Source organism: Prosopis cineraria, unplaced genomic scaffold (genome assembly GCF_029017545.1).
Source record: "Prosopis cineraria cultivar Desert tree isolate PC_DT_omini unplaced genomic scaffold, ASM2901754v1 PC6, whole genome shotgun sequence".
NCBI lineage: Eukaryota > Viridiplantae > Streptophyta > Magnoliopsida > Fabales > Fabaceae > Prosopis > Prosopis cineraria.
This window is the reverse complement of record NW_026555337.1, coordinates 380,399-403,944: the sequence shown is the minus strand read 5'-3', so window position 1 is coordinate 403,944 and position 23,546 is coordinate 380,399. Positions and strand designations below refer to the sequence as shown.

The 23,546-nt window shown below is 34.6% G+C and overlaps 3 protein-coding genes across 4 annotated transcripts; 2 read left to right on the top strand and 1 right to left on the bottom strand.

Moving 5' to 3' along the window:
- The first annotated feature begins 529 nt into the window (after window positions 1–529).
- LOC129313456 (membrane-associated 30 kDa protein, chloroplastic) lies at window positions 530–7,620 on the top strand. 2 transcript variants are annotated; one of them, XM_054956581.1, is made up of 11 exons: window positions 530–848; window positions 1,900–2,021; window positions 2,096–2,206; window positions 2,495–2,559; window positions 2,642–2,723; window positions 3,419–3,493; window positions 3,746–3,816; window positions 3,916–3,998; window positions 4,512–4,576; window positions 6,800–6,874; window positions 7,044–7,620. In XM_054956581.1, exons 1-11 carry the CDS (start codon window positions 707–709, stop codon window positions 7,161–7,163), a joined length of 1,011 nt encoding a protein of 336 aa, XP_054812556.1. In that variant the 5' UTR covers window positions 530–706; the 3' UTR covers window positions 7,164–7,620. The 2 variants fall into 2 exon arrangements, with proteins under 2 accessions (XP_054812556.1, XP_054812557.1); XM_054956582.1 differs by having other exon boundaries at window positions 762–897.
- Window positions 7,621–8,407: 787 nt separating this feature from the next.
- On the top strand, window positions 8,408–8,990 carry LOC129312315 (uncharacterized). The gene has a single exon (XM_054954855.1). It carries the CDS (start codon window positions 8,524–8,526, stop codon window positions 8,920–8,922), a length of 399 nt encoding a protein of 132 aa, XP_054810830.1. The 5' UTR covers window positions 8,408–8,523; the 3' UTR covers window positions 8,923–8,990.
- A 2,480-nt stretch (window positions 8,991–11,470) lies between these two features.
- On the bottom strand, window positions 11,471–12,305 carry LOC129313778 (endochitinase PR4-like). Its single transcript, XM_054957153.1, has one exon. It carries the CDS (start codon window positions 12,260–12,262, stop codon window positions 11,582–11,584), a length of 681 nt encoding a protein of 226 aa, XP_054813128.1. The 5' UTR covers window positions 12,263–12,305; the 3' UTR covers window positions 11,471–11,581.
- Between the last annotated feature and the right edge of the window lie 11,241 nt (window positions 12,306–23,546).

Here is a 23,546-nt window from a genome sequence, read left to right as displayed (position 1 = left end):
ATAATTTACGACTAGTATTTTCACATTTTTATTCCACGCATTTGGCTTATATTATACTCCTGGTTTTGAGTTTTTCTATCAGTTCTTTTGAATTCTATTATTTTTCATCAAATTTAGCATCCGTTTTAAAAATTTTCCGATAAAAAAATTGTTACTTTTAATTTTTTTAACAATTTTATAATATTTGTCAAACCTTTTAAAAATAATCAAAATCTAAAATAAATTAAAATTTTCATCTCAAGAATTTTAAAGATAATTAGATTGGATAAGAAGATTAGATTAGATGCTGTAGCCTGTAAATGGGAGAATGTCAACATAAATATGAGAATATCATAAAAAACTGAAAGTTAGTAAATAACAAATTATTTTTATGATTATAAAAAACGTAAAAAATCTTTCAATATCTAAAAATAAATTATAAATCACTTTCATAAACATTTTAAACGATATAAAAATTACTTATTTTTTTTTTAAGGATAAACAAAATAGCCCCCATGATAATATGAGACTTGCTAATTGTACGCTGACATAAACGGAGTTGGATTTCTGAACGCAAGAGAGGCTAGTCCGGCCCATTCCGAGCGTATGGAATAGATATCGCACATCGGAAGCGCTGATCCCAGATTTCCGAAACTTTCCAATCCTATCTGCAAAAATTGCTTTTTATTTTCAAATTCTGCGTATTTTGAGCTGATTTCTATCAGAAATGGCAACGAAGCTGCAGATGTTTACTGGAGTACCACTGGCATCAACACCTCCTACGTCGTTATTTCAAGTTTGTTCTTCAAGCTCCGATAGTCTTTACATGCTCGGGAAACCTCTGACCACGTCGTTCTTCGGTGCCAGAGGCATGGCCTAGTCTAGATATTCTTTTACGCCTTAATCTTTGTCTTTGAGGTGCATTCCTGGGCTAGAGTATTTGCTTAACTAAAACTCGCTATGTACAGTGGCGCTTTCAATTTTGTCTTGCTAATATTTTTTGTTCATCGATATGGTCCCAATTCACTGGCATACCTGCTCTTATCATAAGCTTCCCCGGCAATGTGAGCATCATGAGCTTCTGTTGACTCCCTTTAATTGTATATACCGTTTCTGCTTCTTGTGTTGGAGCCGATGTATGATCGATTATTAAATTTTACTTTAAAATATTGCCGCAATTCAACTGCGTGAATTTTGTTTCATTATGCATTACTGTCCCTTTTCAAATACTTTCATAATTATGAATGTTAAATAATGTTTGAGCGAGCGAAAGTATGTAGCAATATTATGAAATATGAAAGAAGGGCATCAATAATTCTAGTGTGAAATATTTATTACCTAGCCAGCAGTTAGGAATGGATCTCCCTTATTTGAGACAACAATGCAATAATAAGCACTTTATTTCTATAGTTGATGAGACTTGTTTTTCTGGGTGGGAGTGTGGGGTTGGGAGGACTTAGACTTCAAATTTTCATGCACTACTGATCGCAATCGCACAAACTTGTTAAACCTCAGGGTCTCAAGCGATTGAGTGTTTCCTGATGTCACGCGCCCTTATTTTTAAATTATATCTCCTAGCAATTTTCTTCAAATGGATATTGTGACTTGTAGATGCAAGTATGTTGCTGTTGATGTTAAGTTAAGAAAAGGGGGGGGAACCGTTGGTTTTTTTATACACAAAGAAGGCACTTGATACTTGGGAATTCTTAGTAAATAATATATCTGAAGAGTTAGTTATTGATAGAATTCAATAGTGTCATGTTATCCATGTAGCTGAGCTCAGTTAGTAGGATAAGACTTGTTGCCGTTGCCGTTGCTGTAGTAGTAGTAAAGAAGCCAACAACATTATATCTTCCTGTCTCTCCTTTTGTATATCCAACTTCTGTCCTGAGTTAAAATTTCTTTAATTAATGCTTGCAGTTGAATTTCTGAAAGTTAAAGGGATAAGGATTGCTGGCCCCAGCCAATCTTATTCTAGACAAGGTGGAGGTGCTCTTGGCACTAAAATGAACCTCTTTGATAGATTTGCCAGAGTTGTGAAGGTGAAATCACAGAAAGAGTTTTCTATATGTAGTTTAAGCTGACATTCTCATTATTGTTTAACTTAATAATGCAGTCATATGCAAATGCAATCATTAGCACTTTTGAAGATCCAGAGAAAATATTGGAGCAGGCAGTTCTTGAAATGAATGATGACTTGACAAAAATGCGTCAAGCTACAGCACAGGTTAATTTTTTTATTGTTTGATTTGGGAGTTTGGACCTTTTCTTTTTAATATTTTAATCTATGTTGTTTTCTTTCCATGGTTATTCATGAGTTATTGAAAGCTACTTTGTTCTGCATGTTGACCTTGAGGTATAGATTTCTGGGGAGTAGCCTTCCAAGGCTACAAGCTTGAAAATTTCCCAATCTATGCTGTATCTCTCTACCAACCACCCTCCCTCCAAAAAAAAAAAAAAGGTTTAACTCCCTTCCCAAATTTTCTTTTCACTCTGAATTCTTCTTCTTCATAAGGTATTGGCATCTCAAAAACGGCTGGAAAATAAATACAAAGCCGCACAACAAGCTTCTGAAGAGTGGTAATTATGAAAAAGCAGTTATTTTAGTTTTCTTACATTGTTTACTGTATAGATACCAGTTTTATGCAATGCACTGATATAGGTACCGTAAAGCACAACTTGCTCTTCAGAAAGGTGATGAAGATCTTGCTCGTGAAGCTTTGAAAAGGCGGAAATCTTATGCAGTATGTTCTCATTTTCTTGAATGCTCTTGCTCTAATATGCTTCTGGATTTCCAAACTTTAGGTCATAAAGCGGGCCCTTTAATTTTGTGGCTTTTTAATCAATCAGATGTAGTTCTTGGTTCTTGACTTCTTGATCCTTTCTTTCACTTGATTCCTGCATATAAGAACTCTTTGTTCTCCCTTCTTTGCTAATAATTAATGAAATATTTGATCAATGCACTTGCCATAGTTCCCATTTCTGTAAAAGTCTTCAAAAGTTTAATGAAAACTCTACCCCCTGTTCCCAAGTGATTTTGCATTCGTAACCAAATATGTAGATTTATGATTTATCTGACCATTTTGATTGCCTTTGGCTATGCATTTCCCTTGGTCATTATTGTTTGAAGAAGCTGAAGTTAGTTCAGATCATCAGATAGGGTGATAAATCTGACAATTCTTAGCTTCTGCAAACTTCTTCAAATTGACGGTTCAATTTATGTCAGACATTGCTTATGAATGAATGCTGATGATAGTGCTGCACTGTTGATGATTAATGAAAGATTGGAATTTTCTGTAATTTGACCATTTAATTTACCGATTCAGGAAACCGTAGCTGCAATAGTTATAAGGTATATGTATAACTTCTCATGCATTGCATGATAGACTATCTGAAGGTAAAAGTTTGATACTTGATCTCTGCCTGTAAAATGTTGCAGGATAATGCCAATGCTTTGAAAGTTCAACTTGATCAACAAAAGGGTGTTGTTGAGAACCTTGTCTCTAATACACGGGTGAGCTAAATTGTACGGAGGGACTTGTAAAGCCAATATGTATAATCGAATATCACCATCTAAAATTGAGATCAAAAGTAGTCTGCAACCAATGCAAGTGTGCACTTTTCTGGGAATGATTGGAGTTGGTTAAACAATCTATCTATGCACTATGAGCTGAATATTGCAATGCAATCTTTTATATTTTTATTTATAATTAGTGATACATATTTATTCATTGATGCTGTGTTCTATAAATTTTATATTCTGTAGCTTTTGGAGAGTAAGATTCAGGAGGCCAGGTCTAAGAAGGATACTCTGAAAGCCAGAGCTCAATCTGCAAAGTTTGTCTTTGGCACCATTTTCCATTGACATCCTTGCATCCCTTGATTTCTTTGAACTCTGGCTCTTCTAATCATGGTTGTCGGTTGATGTTCCTTTAGGACGGCAACCAAAGTGAATGAGATGCTGGGAAATGTCAATACAAGTAGTGCTCTTTCAGCTTTCGAAAAGATGGAAGAAAAAGGTAAGAAAATTTTAATCTGAATTACTTTTTGGCTATTGGGAATTGTGATACATGGATAATACTTATAACCTGCCTTGCACCTTGGTTGGGTGGGAGGGGATGGCATCTAGAAATTTCAAATGGTTTAAAGCTTTAAAAGGGGAAAAAAAAACTCTTGACAAAGGCTATGTAGTATATTCAAGAGGTATTCTGAGGCTTGAATTTGTATCTCATAATTTATGGACATTATGACGTTATGCTTGGACGTTATTAAATATGTAATCAGGTGTAATTGTAGTATAAGTGAAACTCTGACAACGATTCTGCCAAGAAATGAAAAAAATAAAAACACTTTAGTAACAAGAAAAACTTTGGCCTATAATGTGCCTACAATATGTGTATGCCCAAATAAAAAGAATAATTCATAAAAACTAATTCTGGACCTTCACTTGACGGCTCAAACTTTGCATCATAGCATTTGAATTTTTTTTTTTTTTAGTTTCTCACATATGTTGTTCGTGGTTATCTTGATAGTGTTAGCAATGGAATCAGAAGCTGAAGCTCTTGGCCAGTTGACAACTGATGATCTTGAAGGAAAGGTAGTGAATGTCATATATTATGAAAACTTCCATTTTAATATTGGAACGATTTGTTGACCTCGAGAAAGAAACAGCATAAAAGAAAAGAGAACTTGTGCTTCTTTTCTTTGGTGAGAAAATAACATGCTAAGTTGATAGAAAATTAAAATATTGTGATGTGATATTTATCACCATTGCAATTTTTTCTGGGTAATGCACCACCACTGCATATGCTCGTGGGATCCTGAATCTTGTTAAAATGCAACAAAATGAGATGTCAAATACAACTTTCTGTGGTAGTTGCACTCTGCCAGCCAACACTGCAAGCATCCAGTTTATGTCAACTAGAGCCTGGCAGACCAATGTCATATATTATCTAGAGCCTGGCAGACCAATGTAATGCTGACAGGCCTATTGGTGATGGGTAGGAATGTGATGGTGGTAGGTGGTCAATGTTATGGAAAACTTGAAATGGAATTTAGAAGATCACTACACCTTTCTTGAGGAGCTATTCAGGATGGAATGAACGTTTGAACTCGGGCGATCATGAGGCAGTAACTTCATGCTATTCTCTCACCTTTAGGTTTTGTTTGGATGGGTGAATTTGGGTTGAGAATTTGGATTTGAAATCTCACATTTGAAATTCGTAGATTTTAAATTCTTTGCTTGGATAATATAAAAATTTCAAATTATAATATTAAAGTACTTTGTTTGAATCTTAAATTAAATTTCAAATTTCAAATTTTATGTTTGAATTTAAAGGCAGCTCGGAAGATGTTGGCAGTCTTGTCTTGATTAGGGGTGGATTCCTAGTCTCGGTGGACCCCGGCCATCCAAACCCGAATGACGTTAGTGGTCCAATCTCAATCGGCAACGGCAGTTTGGTCCTGGTTGACATTAGTGCTCCCATCTCAAACAATGCCTAAGAATTGGCATAGGTTGATTACAGTAGCTTAAGGGCTGCGAATTGGACCTGGATGACACCAGAGCATTCCTTGTTAACAACAACGTTTGGCATCGAACAATGAAAGTGAACTAATTGAAGACGATGTTCACAGACCGGTCTTGGACTATGACAGCGAATTGACACAAGTTGGATGCTATGGACCAGAACAGGATGGTGGTAGAGGATTGGCATCGGATGACAACACTGGACCAGCATTGAATGACAACAATAGCAAATTGGCATCGGGTGGCCGAGGAGGGTGCTCTCGGTCAATGTCGGTGGTTCAGTGCCAATCATGGCTGGTGATCCTATCCTGGTTGTTGCCAGTGGTTTGGTCCCAGTTAGCATTGACAGTCCAATCCCAGTCAAAGTCAGCTGTTTGCTCCTGGTAGGTGTTAGTCGTTTGGTCCTGGTCAACGTCGGTCGTCTAGTCCTAGTTCGCCTTGGCCTTCCAGTCTCGATCAAAGTTGGCGATCTGGTTTTGGTTGTCGTCATCAGTGGTTCCGTCCTGGTCATCATCGGTAGTCTGGTCTTGTTCGACACTGGCCATCCAATCCTAGTCAAAGTCAACTGTCTGGTCCCAGTTAGCACCTACTATTCGATCTCTGTCATAGTCGATGATCTAGTCCCAGTTAAAGTGCCGGTGGTCTGGTCCTGGTTGGTGCTGTTCGTGCGATCCAAGTCAAAGTTGGCCATCTGATCTCAGCTGGTGCTAGCGGTTTAGTCCCTCTCAACGTCGGCTGTCAGGTCCCGGTCAATGTCGACGGTCCGATCCTCGTTGTTGCCTGCAGTCTTGATCAATGTTTGCTGGAGGCAGTGATGTTGAAATCGAGAAGGTAGTGAAGTTGACAAACGAATATGAAAGAAGGGAGAAGCTTTCATTAAAATTTGAAATAATAGGGATTTAAAAAAGATTTAAAATTATAAAAGGATTGAGGTAAGATTTGGATTTGGATTTGACCCAAATCCAAGTTCACATTTTTTTAATTACTCAAATAATGAATTTGGTTCAAATTTAAATCCACATACATTTAAACGAAACATTAGGAAATATGAATTCATTTGGCTTTGTATAATAAAAGTCACAAGAATAAGCTTATTCCCAAAATATAAATTGGTGGCTATGTGAACCCTTTGTCCTTAGCTGGATCTTTTCCATCGTCTTTCCTGGAGTATATCACGTCATCAATTATCGTGTGGATGACAATAGGTCAATTTAGAGTTGCCAAGGCTGAAAATGCTTTATGGAATTTATGGGTTTCTTTCTTTTGTGCTCACCAATTGTTGATTTTGTGCAGTTTGCATTATTAGAGAGCTCATCAGTTGACGATGATCTTGCAAATTTGAAGAAAGAACTATCTGGTAGCTCAAAGGTACGCTTCAAAAACTAGCTTGTAAACCTAGTCCAGGAATACAATCTGGATTCTCTGTTTAAAAAAAAAAAAAAACTGGGGGGAGAGACATTGTCATAGTGTTTATTGTCGGACATCCTAAATGTCCTTTTGATGTTGCCTCTACTCATTTCATATTTGTTTGGAGCAGAAAGGAGAGCTTCCCCCCGGAAGAAGTGGCAGTAGCAGCACAAACACTGGAATCCCATTTCGAGATGCTGAGATTGAGAGGGAACTTGATCAACTAAGGCAAAAGGCAAAGGATTTCTGAAGCTTGAACACTGCGTTTCTTAAAATTTGGCCCAGGCATCGATTGTCTTTTTGTCACGGATCAACACTGTACAGCTCAAAGCCGATCAAGCAATATTGTATAACTAGTGGCTAAAAATTAATGGAGCTCATGTGACATTGAAACGCCATCAGTGCGATATAATTGTAAGCCTAATTTGCGTTACGACGTCCGACCCGTAGCCTTGGTTTAGGATGAAATGGATAAACGGAGTAGCATATTCTCAGACCTTACAATTCTATCGGTTTTCTAAAACTGAGGATTTTTCCTCCCCCGCAAGGATTGTTTTGAAGTGGTAGCTAGTATCATGGCCACATAAGCTTGGCTTTGACTGCATGAGCGTGTTCGATATTCTAGTATTCACAAGGGTTCCGGCTACTTTTAATGAGGAATGTAAAAATGCTTTCAAATTTTAAATAAAGTTTACTTAACGAATGAATTGATAGGTCTTGAATTGCAATTAATTTATACATTTTATGATGAATTATTTCTCATCAATTAAAGCTTCGGACACGATTCCGATTTTTTTTTTTAATTAGAAAAACAAGATAAAGTAGTTGTAGTTTAGCGACCGAGTCAGTAATAAGCACTGAGATTGAATTTTCCCACCTCTACCTCCACAAGGCGCGACCCACCCTTTGCTGACTGCTGGTGGTATTGGTGAGGGTCAAATTCCTTGTCCAAATTTTGCAAAAACTCTCCCGGTCAATGCCAATTACGTCTTTCTACACTTGTCTCCATTTTCTAAACATTTTTTATGCAAGGAAATGGTCAGCAGTAGAGTTGTAGTGTAACAAATAACCATATTAAATTCTAGCATTCTAAACCATTTACTCGCAAAGAAAAAAACTAGCATATCATTTTGATCTATTTTCTTTTGTCAATGCCTCCAAAAGTTTATTTTAATTTGTAGTTAAATTTATTATAATTGAATCAATGTCAATATCAAATAGTAGAGCTCGTTATTTAATCTTCATATATATATATATATAAAAAACGAAAGAAGGCCATGCAAGATGTTGATATAAGCCGCCTATTTTTTTTTTTTTTAAATTTTGGTGCGGGGGTTCTGCGCCTCCCTTATTTTCCACAAACTGACTAATGAATTCAGCGGATTAAATTTTGAGAGAGAATAAGTGAAGGTAGTGGGTCCTAGTGGAGTGGCGAGAACACAAAAGGAGCATCGCGGGATTAGAAAAAGGGGGAGGAGGTAGGTAGAAGCGGTGAGTGCCTCAAACACGTGCGGCAAAGTCCATTCAAATTCAAATACAAGAACAAGGGAGTGTGAATTCAAGGAAACTCAAACTCTGTAAGCACTAAGCAGCATGAGGAGGAGGACACAATGGTAAAAGAGATGGGCGTTGACAAATTCAATACCGAGTTCACCCGGCAACGAGGGCGAAGCCGTGGGGGCGTTGCAGGGCAGCTTCCCCAGCAAGCAGAGGGCTCGGTCAACACGCAAGCTCTTCAACGCCGCTATAAATACAACACCATCGGTTGCTCGCCACCACGAGCCCACTTAGTTGAGAGCAACATGAGCTTCACAAAAGTTTGCGCCGTGCTGATGACGATGCTTATGTGGATGGGCATTGTGATTGTGAGTGCAGAGGGAAGCCGAGTTCTAAGGCCAGGCAGTCATCTCCCGGCATACGCTTCGGCCTACGAAGACGCCAGGACCAGCCTCGGCCTTTGGCTCATGCGTCTCGCCTCCGGGCCCAGTCCCAAAGGCCCCGGCCACTGATCCCCCTCATTCCTTCCCTTTTCTTCCCTCTGTATCTGCATTCAAATAAGATTCTTTTATTTGTGTTCCTTCCCGGTCCTGTCTCTCCTTCATTTTCTTTTTATTATTACTTTTCCATTTATCATTCCTCCATCAAGCTCAAGGCAGGTCCAACAAACATGCATATATCATCATCACGTCCTTTTTTTTTTCTCCTCACATTATTTACGGATTAAATTAAATATTAATTGATGACATTTATAGAATAACCAGCCTATCCTTATGTGCAAAATTAACTAACCCAAGATCATCGGGATTAATGAGACATGATCTTTCACATTAATTAACCGTCTCTGCATACTAAATTGTTTAACTTATGGTGTACCTTTACAACAAGTCAACAAGTATATATAATCAGTTGATCTTCGCCTATGTTTGGAAATGGATTTTTTATAACATTAGAGACAAAACTATATTTACATGCATGGTTTTAATCCGAACTAATGGTTTTCTTACCGGGAACTGGTAGCTAATTTTAATTCTTATAAATGGTAATAAACTTTGTGATTATTAAGAAATGTTAGTTGTAACTTTTCAATTTTACCATTCTTTATTATTAGTAATCATAATGAATTATTGTTTAGAAATCCAAATGATAATAAATAAGAAAGGCATAATTTTTTTTTAAAAAAAGCATTGATTCTTATAATTTCATCTTATATTTAGAATTTCAAAACATTTAAATTTTGTCTTATATCAAAGAATGAAAGAGGAAGGAACAACCTCTCTCAATTTGTGAAACCAGTTTTAGTGTTCATTAGCCTGTTGCTCATCAAACCGATGAAATTTAGATTGTCTAGATTTTATTTTATACAACCCAAATTTAAAAGTTTTTTATTTTATTTATATTTAGTAAAATTAAATTAAATTTTTTTAATGAATTTACTTTTTCATCAATTTGCATAATATAAATTTGATTTAAATGGTCCAATTAAATATTAAAATTTTTTAAAATTTTTATTTTAGTACAGATAACATTAAAATTGAATGTAATATCCAAATTGACATTTAAAAAATATTTTTTTAGAAAAAAGTCAATGAGTTAAAAATTTTAAATTCAAATGATCTAAAGTATTTTTGAATAATCAATTTCTAAAAATTTGTAATATTAAATTGAACTGTTTAAATTAAACTTATATCATTCAAGATTGGTAATAAAATAAATTTGTTAACATTTTTATAATTTTTATTTTAATAAAAAATAAAAAAAACCTTTAAATTTAAAACGTAAAATTTGAACAGTTAAAATTTCATTGGTATGTTTTAATGTTGTTTCTCTGCTTCTCCCCTGTTTGGTTTCGGCTTTTCCTCCAGGTCGACGCAAAAACAGAGGACGATGGCATTCCGTTTTAGTTTTTCTTTTTTTTTTTTCAGTTTTCTTTTTTTAAATTCTATTAGGGCAACGTTCAACTAATTTGGGCCAATCCCTTTGTTGAGCCCAAACCCTGTTTACAATCCGAATCAAGTCCCCCATCCGTCCAACTGAGCCGAGCGACACGCACGCTGCGGTTGTTTTCATGTAAGATGTTGGCAAGTGTTTCCATGAGTTGTTTTGGATCTTCTGTCGGGTTTGGAGTGGTTAGCGGCCATCTCCAAAATTTGTCAGAAAGCGAGCTGGAATGAACACTTGTAACATGGAAATTGGGTTTATGCTTTTCGATTTAAACGCTTCCAATATGGCTGTCTCTGAGTTGGCGGGAGGAGCTGGCAATTATGTGTGTTATCCGAACTCCGAAGGACCTTTCCGAGTGAACATGTTGGCTGCGTAAAGCCTTTAAGTTGTAGGCGTCTTTGGACTCTTGTGCCTGACGCGATTAAAGCCTCTCCTGGCAGCCAGCGTCGCAGCAGTAGTCATCTCCAACTCCATAATGTAAATAATCCCGTTGCACAACCACACACCACTACAAACCTCTGCTTCCCCATTTTGGGCTCTAAATATCCTCTTGTATGCTCTCACTGTCTCGCATGCATGATGCATGTGCCGTCATTATCCTACATACGCGCGTGTGTAGTAACGTATTGAGTTTCATCCTCGCAGCTCGTGCATGTGCGATCAATTCACGTGTGTATCAGTGACTGGAATTTTCATCTCTTGAATTCCTCCTAGCGCCACCCAAAAATTGCAAAACAATTTGGAAACTCGAAACGTGCTTTTGTTTTGGTTTTTTTTTTTTTTGAAAAAAAAAACCTATTGAAGCACCATTTTTAAAACCCACGTTTGAGCCCTTAAATGTAATTTTCAAAAAAGGTTATCCGAGCACCTTCATCAATTAAAACCCACATTTGACCTCCTAAATCATGTTATATGAAAAGCAACTCTGACTTTTTGCGTCTTAATTACATCAATTTTATCTAAAATAATGCTTATAATTACATCAATCAATTTTACTCAACGCTAATCCAATGTCACCACCCACTAAGGTAGAATATTTGGTCGCTATTAATCGGGGATGCAGGAGTCAAAGTAAAAAAGAGAAATGAGAAAAGAAAATGCCAAAATACAAGGAAGGAAAGGCTGCAATATTAGAAGCTATTATTGAAGCTGATGAGGGTAACAAATTAAAATGAAGCAGGGGATGGATGATAGAGTAGGTTGACGTAGGAGTGTATATAAATAAATCTAGCAAGTAAGATTATCACCGGGAGCAACACCCAGCTGGGAGCAGTACTGGGTGTAGTAATTAACACGAGCCTGGACGGTCGTGGGGTTGGCTCCGTCACATTCGAGGCGGCCGTTGATGGCTCTGATGGTGGCTCCGAACCCTTGGCTCACCACGGGGCGAACGTGTTGCATCCAGTACCAGAGAGCCGTCTTGAATGACACCACCGCATTGTTGGCCACCGTTTCCGGAGCGTTGAGCCCGTCGAACCCGTTGCTCTCGCCGGCGGGCCCGTAGTTGAAGTTCCACGATAGCTGAATAGGCCCGCGACCGTAGTATCCTTTGTTGGGGGCGCACGGGTATTGCGTGTTGGTCTCGTCGCAATAATCCTTGATCGCGCCGTCTATCTCTTCTATGTAGCAAAAATGGCCGGTCTCGTGGGTGAAGTGGGCAAAAGCGGCGGCGATCTCACGTTTGGAGTCGTCGGCGGAAGCCAGGTTGCCAAATTGAGAATAGGAGTTGAGAGCGTCGAGGAAGGAGGCTCGGGTGTAGAAGTTCTTGCCGGCACAGCTGGCATCGGCCTCGCCAATGATGGCATTGAAGAACTCGGGCGTGACGATGTCGGCGACGGACTGACCACTCACCGCCGCAACTAATATGGCCGCCGCAGCAGCCGCCAGTGCAACGCTCAGCTTGGCCATTTTGGACCCTATATTCTTGTGTGCTGTGAGATGCCATCATGATGCTGCCTTGGTGCATATATAGTACTCTAGGCGAGTTTGAACTTCAAATTGGCATCCCGTTCCGCATTCATTCTAGAAGCCGCGTTTCCTTATTAATTTCCGCCGGAGTACCATTCCTCCCTACTTTTTAATGTTGTTTGACTTTTACACCCATCAACGTCAAAGCCCAAGCCCAACCATGCTCCTCCTTTCCGCATCATTCTACCTGAATTTTCCCACTTGTTAATTTCTACCTTTCTTTTTTTAATTCTGGATGGTCAATTATTACTTTTGTTACTTCCTCCCTCTTATTTTATTTGATATTTTTTAATGGATTTGATGTTCTATTTTATAAGTAGCATATTTTTTAAAAAATAATGATTTATTAATGCACTTTATTATAAAATCATCCCTTACCTATTTTTCTTCTTAAATATTGATATTTCTCTTCTTCTTCTTTTTTTTGGTTTTATGGAAGGAAAAACCTTAAACCACAGCAGTTTTTGAACGAAGGGAGTCTTCAACTCCACCAAGCATCCAATCCAATTTTTAGTTATAAATTTCAACTTGTTTTGTATTTCAGTTTCTCATGTGAGGAGATGCATGCAAGTTGTTGGGGGACTATTTTAACTAATTTAAATTTTTAAATAATGATAGGCACTTCATTTTTTTTGGGGACTGGTATTAGCAATAACAAATAAATACTTCCTCCGCCCCATTTTATAAATTTGTTGAGTAAAACAGTGAATATCAATAACATTAATTAAATACAATTTTTTTGGTGAAAAATTCAATGCAATTTAGAATCTTAATTTCTCAGAAAAATATAAACTTTTAAAAATATACTTTATTTAACAAGAAAGAGAAATAGTAATAATCAAGAAGAAAAATAAGGGATGGTTTTGAAATTACGTGAGGTTTTGCAACGCGAGATTCCATTACAATTCACGGGGTTTGAACAAGGAGGCAGACTTGCTGGCTAAAAGCCTAAAAGAGCAGTAGATGCTGCACCTGGCTTCTATAATCTCTTGATGGAGGACCCTGGTTGGAGGAATAATTTAAGTGTGTGTTTAGATTAAAAAAATTATTATTGATGTTAGTAAATTTAATTAAAGAAAAGTTTATGACCGTAACGTAATTTATATTTAAATATTTTTTTAAGTCACTCACTACTTATTTTGTTTGTTGTTTAGTTGATAGTAACATAAAAAATAATTAATGTAAAAATATAATTATCCATTAATTAAAATAAACTATCCGGCAAGTAATTGGGATGAAAAATAAAAATAGTAGAGCGGCGGGACATGGACGATGTTGAGTTTGGTCTACCCAATGAAAGGTCAATGAGAATGAGCACGGTGTCGGGGAAGAGGCGCTTTATTAAATGCCCTTTTGTTGATCATTGTGGCTTGGCAAGGTCAGCCATAAAATTAAAAGCGTGTTGAAGTTCAACTGCCCATTATTGGGACATTATCGCGGCCACCAGTCTATTTCGAGGCTTCCCCCACCCCCCACCCGCCGCCGCTTTTTAAGACCATTCTAACGACGCATCCTCCAAATCTTATTCCTGCCATATCAAAGTATGGTTCGTTTTTACGTATAATAAGCATGCTCATAAAATTATCATTTTCATGAAAGTATATATTGTTTACTTTTATTGCTAATCTCAATTATCAATACACTTCAGTGAGATAAATTTATACAAAGATTTAGGTTATTATAAACTATAAAGGGTAAATTATATATATATATATATATATATATTACATGTATTAGGTTACTTATGTTTTAAATCAAAATTAATTGAAGAAAAATGCTTATATTTTTGATCAAACGGAATAAACTAAGCACCCCACTCTCCTAGACTCCCAACAACAAGTTAAAATAGCTTGGCATTTTATTTTTGTCCCTCTCAATTTTTTTTAATGAAAACATACTTTTACAAGAGGATCAAATCTAGGAATAAAAATATCCAATCATCAAAAAACATTATAAAGCTTACTTATAACTAGAGTTAGGAATAAAGGTTGGGTTTGACTGGCCACTAGTTTAAACTCATTTTTATAAGGATTCGAGTTTAAAAAATATCACTTTAAGAAAATTGAGCTTTGAAACCCTACTTGATAGGCCATGAAAAAATGAGTTCAGACTCAAGTGGTCCTTTTAGGCCCTTTTTCATTTTAACTATGAAAAAAAATATTTTCATTTTTTAAATTAAATTTAAACTTTAAATTATATGTTTATACTTTAAAATTTAATTTTTATTATTTATTTTATTTTTCTAATATTATAATTCGTGTTTTAAAAAAAATATGAAATGTTATAATTAAAATTTTTAATCTTTAAAGAATCCAAATGATGATGATGAATGATGATGATCATGATGGGCCTAACTCCGAGTCCTTTAAATAAAGGTCAGGCTTTAAAAATTAGATAATTTTTTTTAAAAATCAAGCTTGAGGGCTTGAGTTCTTATGGGCCAAGCCCACCCATTTCTCACCTCTACTTAGAATGTGAATTGTGAACTATAAAATACTCCTAGAAAAATTTAACTTTCTTTATAATAAGAAGCAGAGAGGCATTACAAGACAATATGTATAATGTCTGTTGTTAAAATGATCACCCTTGAGCTTCCTATTTTATGCAAGTCAGTATAGTTGAAGTCATAAGATTTTTAACATTGCGTTGTCAATTTATTAATAAATAAATAATATACTATACAATACTTAACCTGAAGGAATATTAGACATAAATAATATACAAAAAAAATAAAGTTAGGTCAAAGTCTTATTAGATTTGGTCATAATAGAATTTACTTGACTAGTCATATGAGTTTAGATTATCAAAGTCTAAACTAAAGTGCACGATAGATGCAGCAAAAAGCAAGAGGGGGAAGCATGAACATTGAGAGAGAAATGTTCGCTCTGGGGTAAGTTTTTCCTTTAACTACTCTCTTATATTTATAGCGAAGGGAGGCCATCGTAGAAAAAAAAACCCAATTAACATTAAATTGCCTCATAATGGAGGGAATTATTGATTTCAATAATTGCCATTATTACGGAGGAGTATTTCTATAATTGGAATTCAATCAAAAATCAATCTCGCATTAATCCCCAATTTCAATTAAACCTCATGATTACTAGAATAATGTTAGATCTACTAATCACTCTAATGATTCAATTCCTATTAAGGGTGAATTTGTAAATTGTAACATCTCCCACTTGCACTTGATAAGACTACCATTATGTTATGACAGGATTAGTACACAAAGACATTCTATCGTATACCTACATTGTAGTTATAAGTTTCCTCAAGCACCGCAAATTTACCTATATACATTACTTATGGCATATCTAATCCTTATTTAGTTAATTATTTAGGCCAGACTACTTTCTCATATGCTTAGTACTTGCACTTACTGGTTCTTAACTTGTAAGGGAAATGCCTTAAACACTAGCACAATTGTGCGTTTTAGTTCAATCTTCTTTCAAACCATATGTCAATCAAGTCTGACTCAGTCACGTTTCAACTACTCTGCTTGTTAGATTGAATCACTCATAATCACAGGGTATGAGGTAAAGTAGCTATCACTAAATCAACCTCTTATGACATAGTCTAAGTTCTAAGGGTATTATGAAAGGACTTTTTCAAACTCACACAGTAATAAAACAAGGTATTTCTGTCCATTTTCACTATTGTAGTCAAATAAGCGCATGCCGTATGAATTACATGTTCCAGTGTTTCTCTTTTAAAGAGCCTATGTTGATTTTCATTTGTCAATACCGTTCAAGCTTAAATCTTAGATACACATAATATGTAAACTAAAATTTCATTAATCACTCATGACATCCTCATTGAGGAATTCTTTACTTGGCTATAAGTACTATGGATCATGGGTATCCATGATTTAATTCAAATTTTAAGTTCTAGATCTCATCTTGATATCATTGTTTGAGGTGACATTTGTCATGTGATTCTTCTCAACCATTCCACTGTTCTCTCTGAATAGGCAGTGATCACAATATGTCTTATCTCCTTTACTCCTTATGAGTATTGAATGTGGTTGTTTATGTGAGAGAACTAACCATTTAAACCTGTATGACACCTTGAATATTGTATACCATTGTAGTCATGTTACTAAGGAATGCATAATGAGATGAGTTCAATATATCATACTCCCTACATACTTAAAAACTTCACATGTTCTACATATGGATCGTTGGCTATGTGTTTAGTAAGGGAACCATCTCTTGAGTAAATATGCATTGAAAAATAACTTACTTCTTAGCAATCATATCTTTAACCAAGTGATACTTGATGTCTATGTATTTAGTCCTACTGTGATACTTAAGGTCTTTAGTATAAGCTATGGTAGCTTGACAATCATAATGTATCAGGATGGGATCCTTTTTCTTATGGTTTATTTCTAGGAATCTCTTGAGTTATATAGCTTCTTATATCGAGGCAAAGCACACTAAGTACTTTAATTCCATAGAGGACAAAGATACACATGTCTATTCATTACTAATCCAGGAGATGGCTTTATTATTCAATAAGAATGCACATCCCAAAGTTGAATGTTAATCAACTACATCTCCTATCTAGTCAGCGCCCACACAACCTTTCTAAATGCAGATTGTTACCTTAAAAAACAGCTTATAGTCTATGGTCCCTTTAAAGCATTTCATTATTCTTTTCATAACTTCCTAGTGCTTGTCACCTAGGTTGGATTGCAATCAACTTACAAATATGACCACATAATAAATATTTAGTTGAGTACACTTCAATGTATATATCAAATTACCAACTATGCTTGATTATAAGACTCTTTTCATGCGTTCAATTTTAGATTCCTTAGTAGGGCACATTTTCTCACTTAGGTTATGACCTTTGACTATAGGGGTGTCCATAGGATTGCAGTCTCATGTTGAAATACTCAAGAATTTTGCTTATGTAAGTGTTTTGTGACAAAGATAAGTGTTTCTCTAAACGATCTCTGTTTATCTTGACTCTTAAGATATACTCTACTTCACCTATATCTTTCACTATAAAGTTCAAGGATGATCAATCCTTGATCATTTTAATTTCCTTGAAGCTAGTATTGGCTAATAGCATGTCATAGACATATAAGGATAATGTGACAAGTAATAAGGAATAGAGAAATTAAGCCACTACTTACCAAGTGAAAGAAGTAGAGATAAAGGATAGGAAGCCATGTGTACGCTTTAGTATGTGAATAATGAAATTTTTAGCTTAGAAGAAATAAATGATGACTTGGCTTTTTAGCTCAAGCTCGATAAAATTTTGTGTATTTTTCCATTATAGAGGCTTTGATATTACGTCAAAAATTACTTTTTTCCCTGTTAGATTGAGCAATGCAAAGCCAATCAATATAAGATTCTTGCAATTATTTACTTTCGTAAGAACATAGTATAAATTGGTAGTGTAAATTTATGGTAGAATGTCAAGTAAAAAAACATTATAGTAGACTTATTGTTCAGTTTACTTGCATAAACATAATGTAAGTATTTTGTGACAAAGACAAGAGTTTCTTTGAGAAATCTCCATTTATCTTGGCTCCCAAGATATATTTTACTTCACCCATATCTTTCATTACAAAGTTCAAGGATAACCAATCCTTGATCATTCTAATTGCCTTGATGATAGTATTATCTAATAGTATGTTATCAACATACATGGATAATATGATAAATTCACCTCCAAACCATTTAATGTACATGCGATGGTCTTCTTTAATTGTTTTAAAGTTTGAATGAGATTAATGCACTATTACAAGATAGACTTTTAATAGCAAGTAAAAAAATACTTTTAACAGTGATTACAAAACTGCTGTTGTTTCAAGAGATTTTATGACTTTTAACAGTGGTTGGACAACCATTGTTAAAAATAAATTTTTAATAGTGGTTATAAGTTTACTATTGAAAGTTACCCATTGATTACATTTTTTGAAAAAAGGGGGACTTTTAATAGCAATTAAATGTACTATTATTTTAAAAGTCATACTTTTAATAGTGATTATAGTCATAATCATTGTTAAAAGTGATTTTTTTAAAAAAATTAATTCGATTTCTATTTATTTTTTCAATTTCTATAAATGAAAATATTTTATACAATTTATTGCTAGCCAACCAATTCCAGTACATATAATACAACATAATCCAAATTTCAATACAAAATTTTATAGAAATCACACAAATTCAAATGGTCTATACAATTTTCATCAGTAAAAAGTCCAAGCTCGAGTTTCCCTAGCTCATTACCAAATTCAGGAAATAATTGATCAATTTTTTTCATTGAAAAGAATCGGCCAGATGTCAAAATTTTTCATCATATATTCTCTCATCTACATGCCACCTCAAGTTCTTCACATTATTAGTATTCATAAGCAAGCGCTTGAACCTTAATATAATCAAAAGATACTACAATAACTTTGCAAGAGCCTCCTTCTCTTTGTATTGTGGTGCCTCACATCTCAGACACTTCTCATCCTCTTCTAGCTCTTTTCTGTACAATACACAATCATTCAGGCATGCGTGTATCTTTTTAAAATTCATACCCATAAAGCACAAGATCTTCTTGGTATCACAATAAGGATTTGGCAGTACATTTCCTTTTGAAAATATTATTTGGAGTAACTTTAGCAACCATATAAAACTCTAGTTACTTCACCCAACTCTTGCCTTCAAGGTAACTAATTTTAACACCTTAGAAAATAGATTGAAATCAATACACCTTAGGTATAAAGGCTTCTTGACATTAGTGTATAAGTTATCATATACATATGCTCGTTCAAAAGCCTCTTCCCCAACATTACAAATCATGTTCTCTAACCAATTTTCATCCATATCTACTTCATCATCAAGATTGTGATCAACTTTCACATATTGACATGTATCACTATGATTTTTTAATCGTTCACCATGCTAAATCCATATTGTGCAATTCTTGCAGATTCCATCACAAACAAAGTATTCTCTTATTTGGGCAACACTTAGTCTCCTCTCATTCAAACAATTTACATAAGAACAATAGAACATTTCATTATTATCAACAATATTTTTCTTAGCAAATTTCAAAAACTCATTCACGCCATTATCATACTCATCACTTGTTTGTCTAGCATTTATCCAACTATGTTCCATATGTCATTACCTAAAGAAGAATAGAACTAATGTGCATGTTATTGTTTTCAAACTATTTTAAAAATTTAAATTCCTAATTAAACTAAGGGGAGTCGAATGGGTGGGGTGCAAGGGGAAGGGTGGAGGAGGAGGAGAGGGGAAGGGAGGGGTAGTGGATAGAGGTTGAGGGGCGACGTAGGAAGAGCGAAATTGTAACACACCAAATTTTTTTTTTAAATAATTTAACTCAACCATAGTTGGGTTACAGCCACCCAACACATTTTTATATCAATAATTTCAATATAAAATATTTTATAATTAACATTTCAGATAAATTTTTACCTCCCACATGCCATTAGGCTAAATCACATTTGTCCATCCTTATACTCCCAACAAGTAAACTAAATCACATTTGTCCATCCTTATACTCCCAACAAGTAAAATAAGCAATTTAATAAATTTTCAACACAAATCAGTTATTTGGCCTTATAATCATGCCATTTTAACCAATCCAAAGTAAACCAAATATTAAAATTACAGTCATCCAAATTGTACTAAAAATAGAAATAGTTTAAAAGGCATGATTACATTTATATATTCATATAATTGACAATAAACAAAAAGCCCTAATATTGGCAATATAACACATTATAAATCATAAATTAAATACCCAAAAGAGACAGTGGATCTATACCACTAAGCTCTGGGACTCCTCCACGTGTCACTCGTGGCTCTTCTCCTGAAAATTGTTAACCACATAATGAGACTCAAAAGTCCCAGTAACCAAAGCCAATTTATGATAGTGTATACAAACAGTTAATTGTGTGCTTACTAAGTGAGAATTAAAAATAATATAATTCCAATAAATATATGAAATATTACAATACACACAAACAACCATCCTTATATCCCTCCATTAACCTCGAGCCGTAGCCTTCACTCGGTGCTAAATTACCCGGCCAAAGGTAGATTAGCCCGAGCCCTTACAAACCACCTATTGAGCTCCAATAGGGGCATACCACGTGGCACATAAATACAACAATAATAGCAAGTCTCCCAACACCTCCCACAATAATTAAACAAATTCATAATAATATTGCACAATTATACAATATTACAAAAATTCATAAGTTTCTCAATAATCACCCAATTAACATGAAGTAACACTAATCACAAATTAAAAGCATGGTTACCTTGTGGCTTTTTCAATAAATTATTCCTTAAAATTTCTCTCTCACCACAATCTTCACCAGTAATACAATCTACAAATAACATATTATTTATAAATATTAGTTTCAATTTTTGAAACTAATAAAATAATTCTAATAATAGAATTAAAAATATAACATAATTCCTAATCTCAATCTTAATACAAATCTATAGTTAATACTATTAAGTATAATTTTTAACTCCTCTTTTAATTATCAATAAACATTAATAATCTAAAAATCAACTTCTAAACTAATTTCTATTATCAAAATTTTGTTTTTATTTTATAAATTCGCACCTAAAATACCCAAAAATTAAAAATTAAGTCTCTAGCTTAGAATCATAATCCTATAACCATAATAATTCATTTCTCATCCCAAATAATCATCTAAACCTCAATAAATCAACATATATTTTCAGATCTAGTTTAGAATTTAATCCATAAGCCATAAATTCAAAGATCATTAACAAATTTATACTCTATAACATTTATTATACTACTGACAACCTCAAAAACCATATTTATTCAACATAAATTCATCCCTCTTCCAAATCTTAAATTTTCTACCACTACAAACTCAGAAACCAAAGAAGAAGGATGACTAAGAAAAATTTTTAGAACACTTACTTAGTCTTGAAAAGCTTAAAATCACACCCTAAATATCCTATTAAAAACTCTTACCTTAAAAATTTAGATATTTCACACCGGCAACTCGCTTCTCTCCGCCTCAGCTCGCGCGCAGGAAAGGAATTGAAGAAATGAAAGGAAACGGGTGAGTTTTATAAAAATTCAGTGGGTCCCACACATTTTTTTTATTATTTCTTCTTCTCTCTCTCCCCTTTTTTTATTATTATTTTATATTTACTATTCATGCGGCGCCGAAAGCAAATTCGTTTTCTCTTCTTCTTCCTTTTTTTTTGCATACCTTTTCCCCCTTTTTTTATTATAATAATAATTTAATAATTTTTTTTAATTAATTTTTTTAATAATTTTTTTTTAAATTTTTTTTAATTTAGAATTATATCCTAAATTAGATTTAATAATCATTTTCTACTAATTTTCTTACCTCTAAATATTATTTTTTTTTAATTTCTATTAACCTAAATTAACTATTAAAATTTAAATTGGGATGTTACAGAAATGGGAGGGGGCTAAGCAAAGGGGCGAAGGAGGAAGGGAAAGGTGGCGAATGGAGGGTGAAGGGTGATGTGGGAGGGGTGAACTAGGAGGGAAGGTCGAGCGGTGGGCTGGGATGAAAGGTGAGAGGTGGAATGGGAAGACGGTGGAAAGGGGGACTAAGGCTATGGGTGATGTGACTATAGGGGGCTGTAAAGACTAAGATGAAGATAAAGGCACTGAAAGGGCGAAGTGTAATGAGCGTCTTAAATTAGGACTTAATCATCATACTAACCATCACACTAACCATGGTTAATTAAGAATTAACCCAAATGGATTATCCATTATGAGATTAACCTAAATGAATTCTTAACATGTATTTTTCACAAACTATTTAATACAAAAGGATTCAAAGTCTTTAAAATATTTTAAGAACTCATATCATTTAATTAAACATATGCGGAAGCATGATAATAATTATTTTTACTTGCACAAATATTTTGGCCCATTACTATAACACAAACATCAAAACACATTCTCAAGGGCCCAAAATGTCTTTCTATCCAACACAAAACCCATAGTGCAAGTGGATCAAGAAAATATTATCCTAATTGACAATATCATAAACTAAATACACATATCAACATAAAAGGAGAGAGGCCTACAGAAGTGATTATTATCACTTGGCCTAATGTTCCTTTCCTCTGTTCTTCTCAGATGAGCTAGCTCCTGTAATATGTTAAAAGAGAGGGATGAGTACAACCACTCAGTAACCAAGGTACATCTAAGTTATACAAATGCATGATAATTAATCATGAATGCAAGTGGCCAATAAATTAATTAAGGTGACCATTCAAACAATCACATTAATAACATGTTAATCACATTAACATTTAACTCATGTGAATAATTTCAAGAATAAAGTCAAGTATAAAATTTGCACAAATAACCACATATACATTATTCGCATAATTACTACATGTTCTCATTTTTACAATTATAATTATATTCTCAACATAGCCATCAATCACTCAAATGGCATGATAATAATAATATGCATGACCAATCTCTTCCTTATATCCCCCCTATTTCCTCTGACATGAAATCCGTGAGCCAACAACCGAAAGGGATCGTCCATGTGGTGAGACTACCCAAGGCCTTAATCATATCATGAGGGGCTACCGAGCCAGGGTTACCTTACTCACTTATAAACACGATTTCCCCCAAATCACACACTATGGGGTGTCATACCTAAAACTAGCTCTACCCAAAACTCCAGGTAGGCCAGTAGGGTCAAGTCTCTTAATAGGAACAATGCTACAATACCTTACAAGGTAAGTAACGGCTATAACCCCTAGGATTATTGGTTAATAGCCAAGTACCATATGGATTTTGCATAACCGCTAACTCCTTCACTAAGGCGAACTCCCGCCATATGATCATGCTCATGAGAAAATGCATTTCAAAAACTCATATATATATTTCAAAATTATCCCACATGCTCATCAACTTTCATCACTGTGCATAATCCACAACTTATAACCAAGAGTGTACATATAATTATCAACCATCAATCTCATTACTCACAAGTCATAGAGTTTCAGCAAAGTCACATGCATTACAAACAACTATTTCAAATTTTTTTTTTATATATATATATATATTCTTTTGTTTCACTAACATAATTAATTAATTAACCTACAAATGCATAAAATAAATTTTTTTCGATTATCTCAACCTTTGAGAGGTCAAAGGTTACCCCTCAAGTTACAACACTTCCAAAGCTTTTCAAAGC

What these genes read in the sequence shown, in the direction of transcription:
- LOC129312315 (XM_054954855.1), top strand. Translation starts at nt 8,524, where the DNA reads ATGGTAAAAGAGATGGGCGTTGACAAATTCAATACCGAGTTCACCCGG.
- LOC129313456 (XM_054956581.1), top strand. Translation starts at nt 707, where the DNA reads ATGGCAACGAAGCTGCAGATGTTTACTGGAGTACCACTGGCATCAACA. An exon ending in TGCGTCAAGCTACAGCACAG is followed by an intron (nt 2,207 to 2,494) that starts GTTAATTTTTTT and finishes CTTCTTCATAAG; the next exon opens with GTATTGGCATCTCAAAAACG. An exon ending in CTGATGATCTTGAAGGAAAG is followed by an intron (nt 4,577 to 6,799) that starts GTAGTGAATGTC and finishes GATTTTGTGCAG; the next exon opens with TTTGCATTATTAGAGAGCTC.
- LOC129313778 (XM_054957153.1), bottom strand. Translation starts at nt 12,262, where the DNA reads ATGGCCAAGCTGAGCGTTGCACTGGCGGCTGCTGCGGCGGCCATATTA.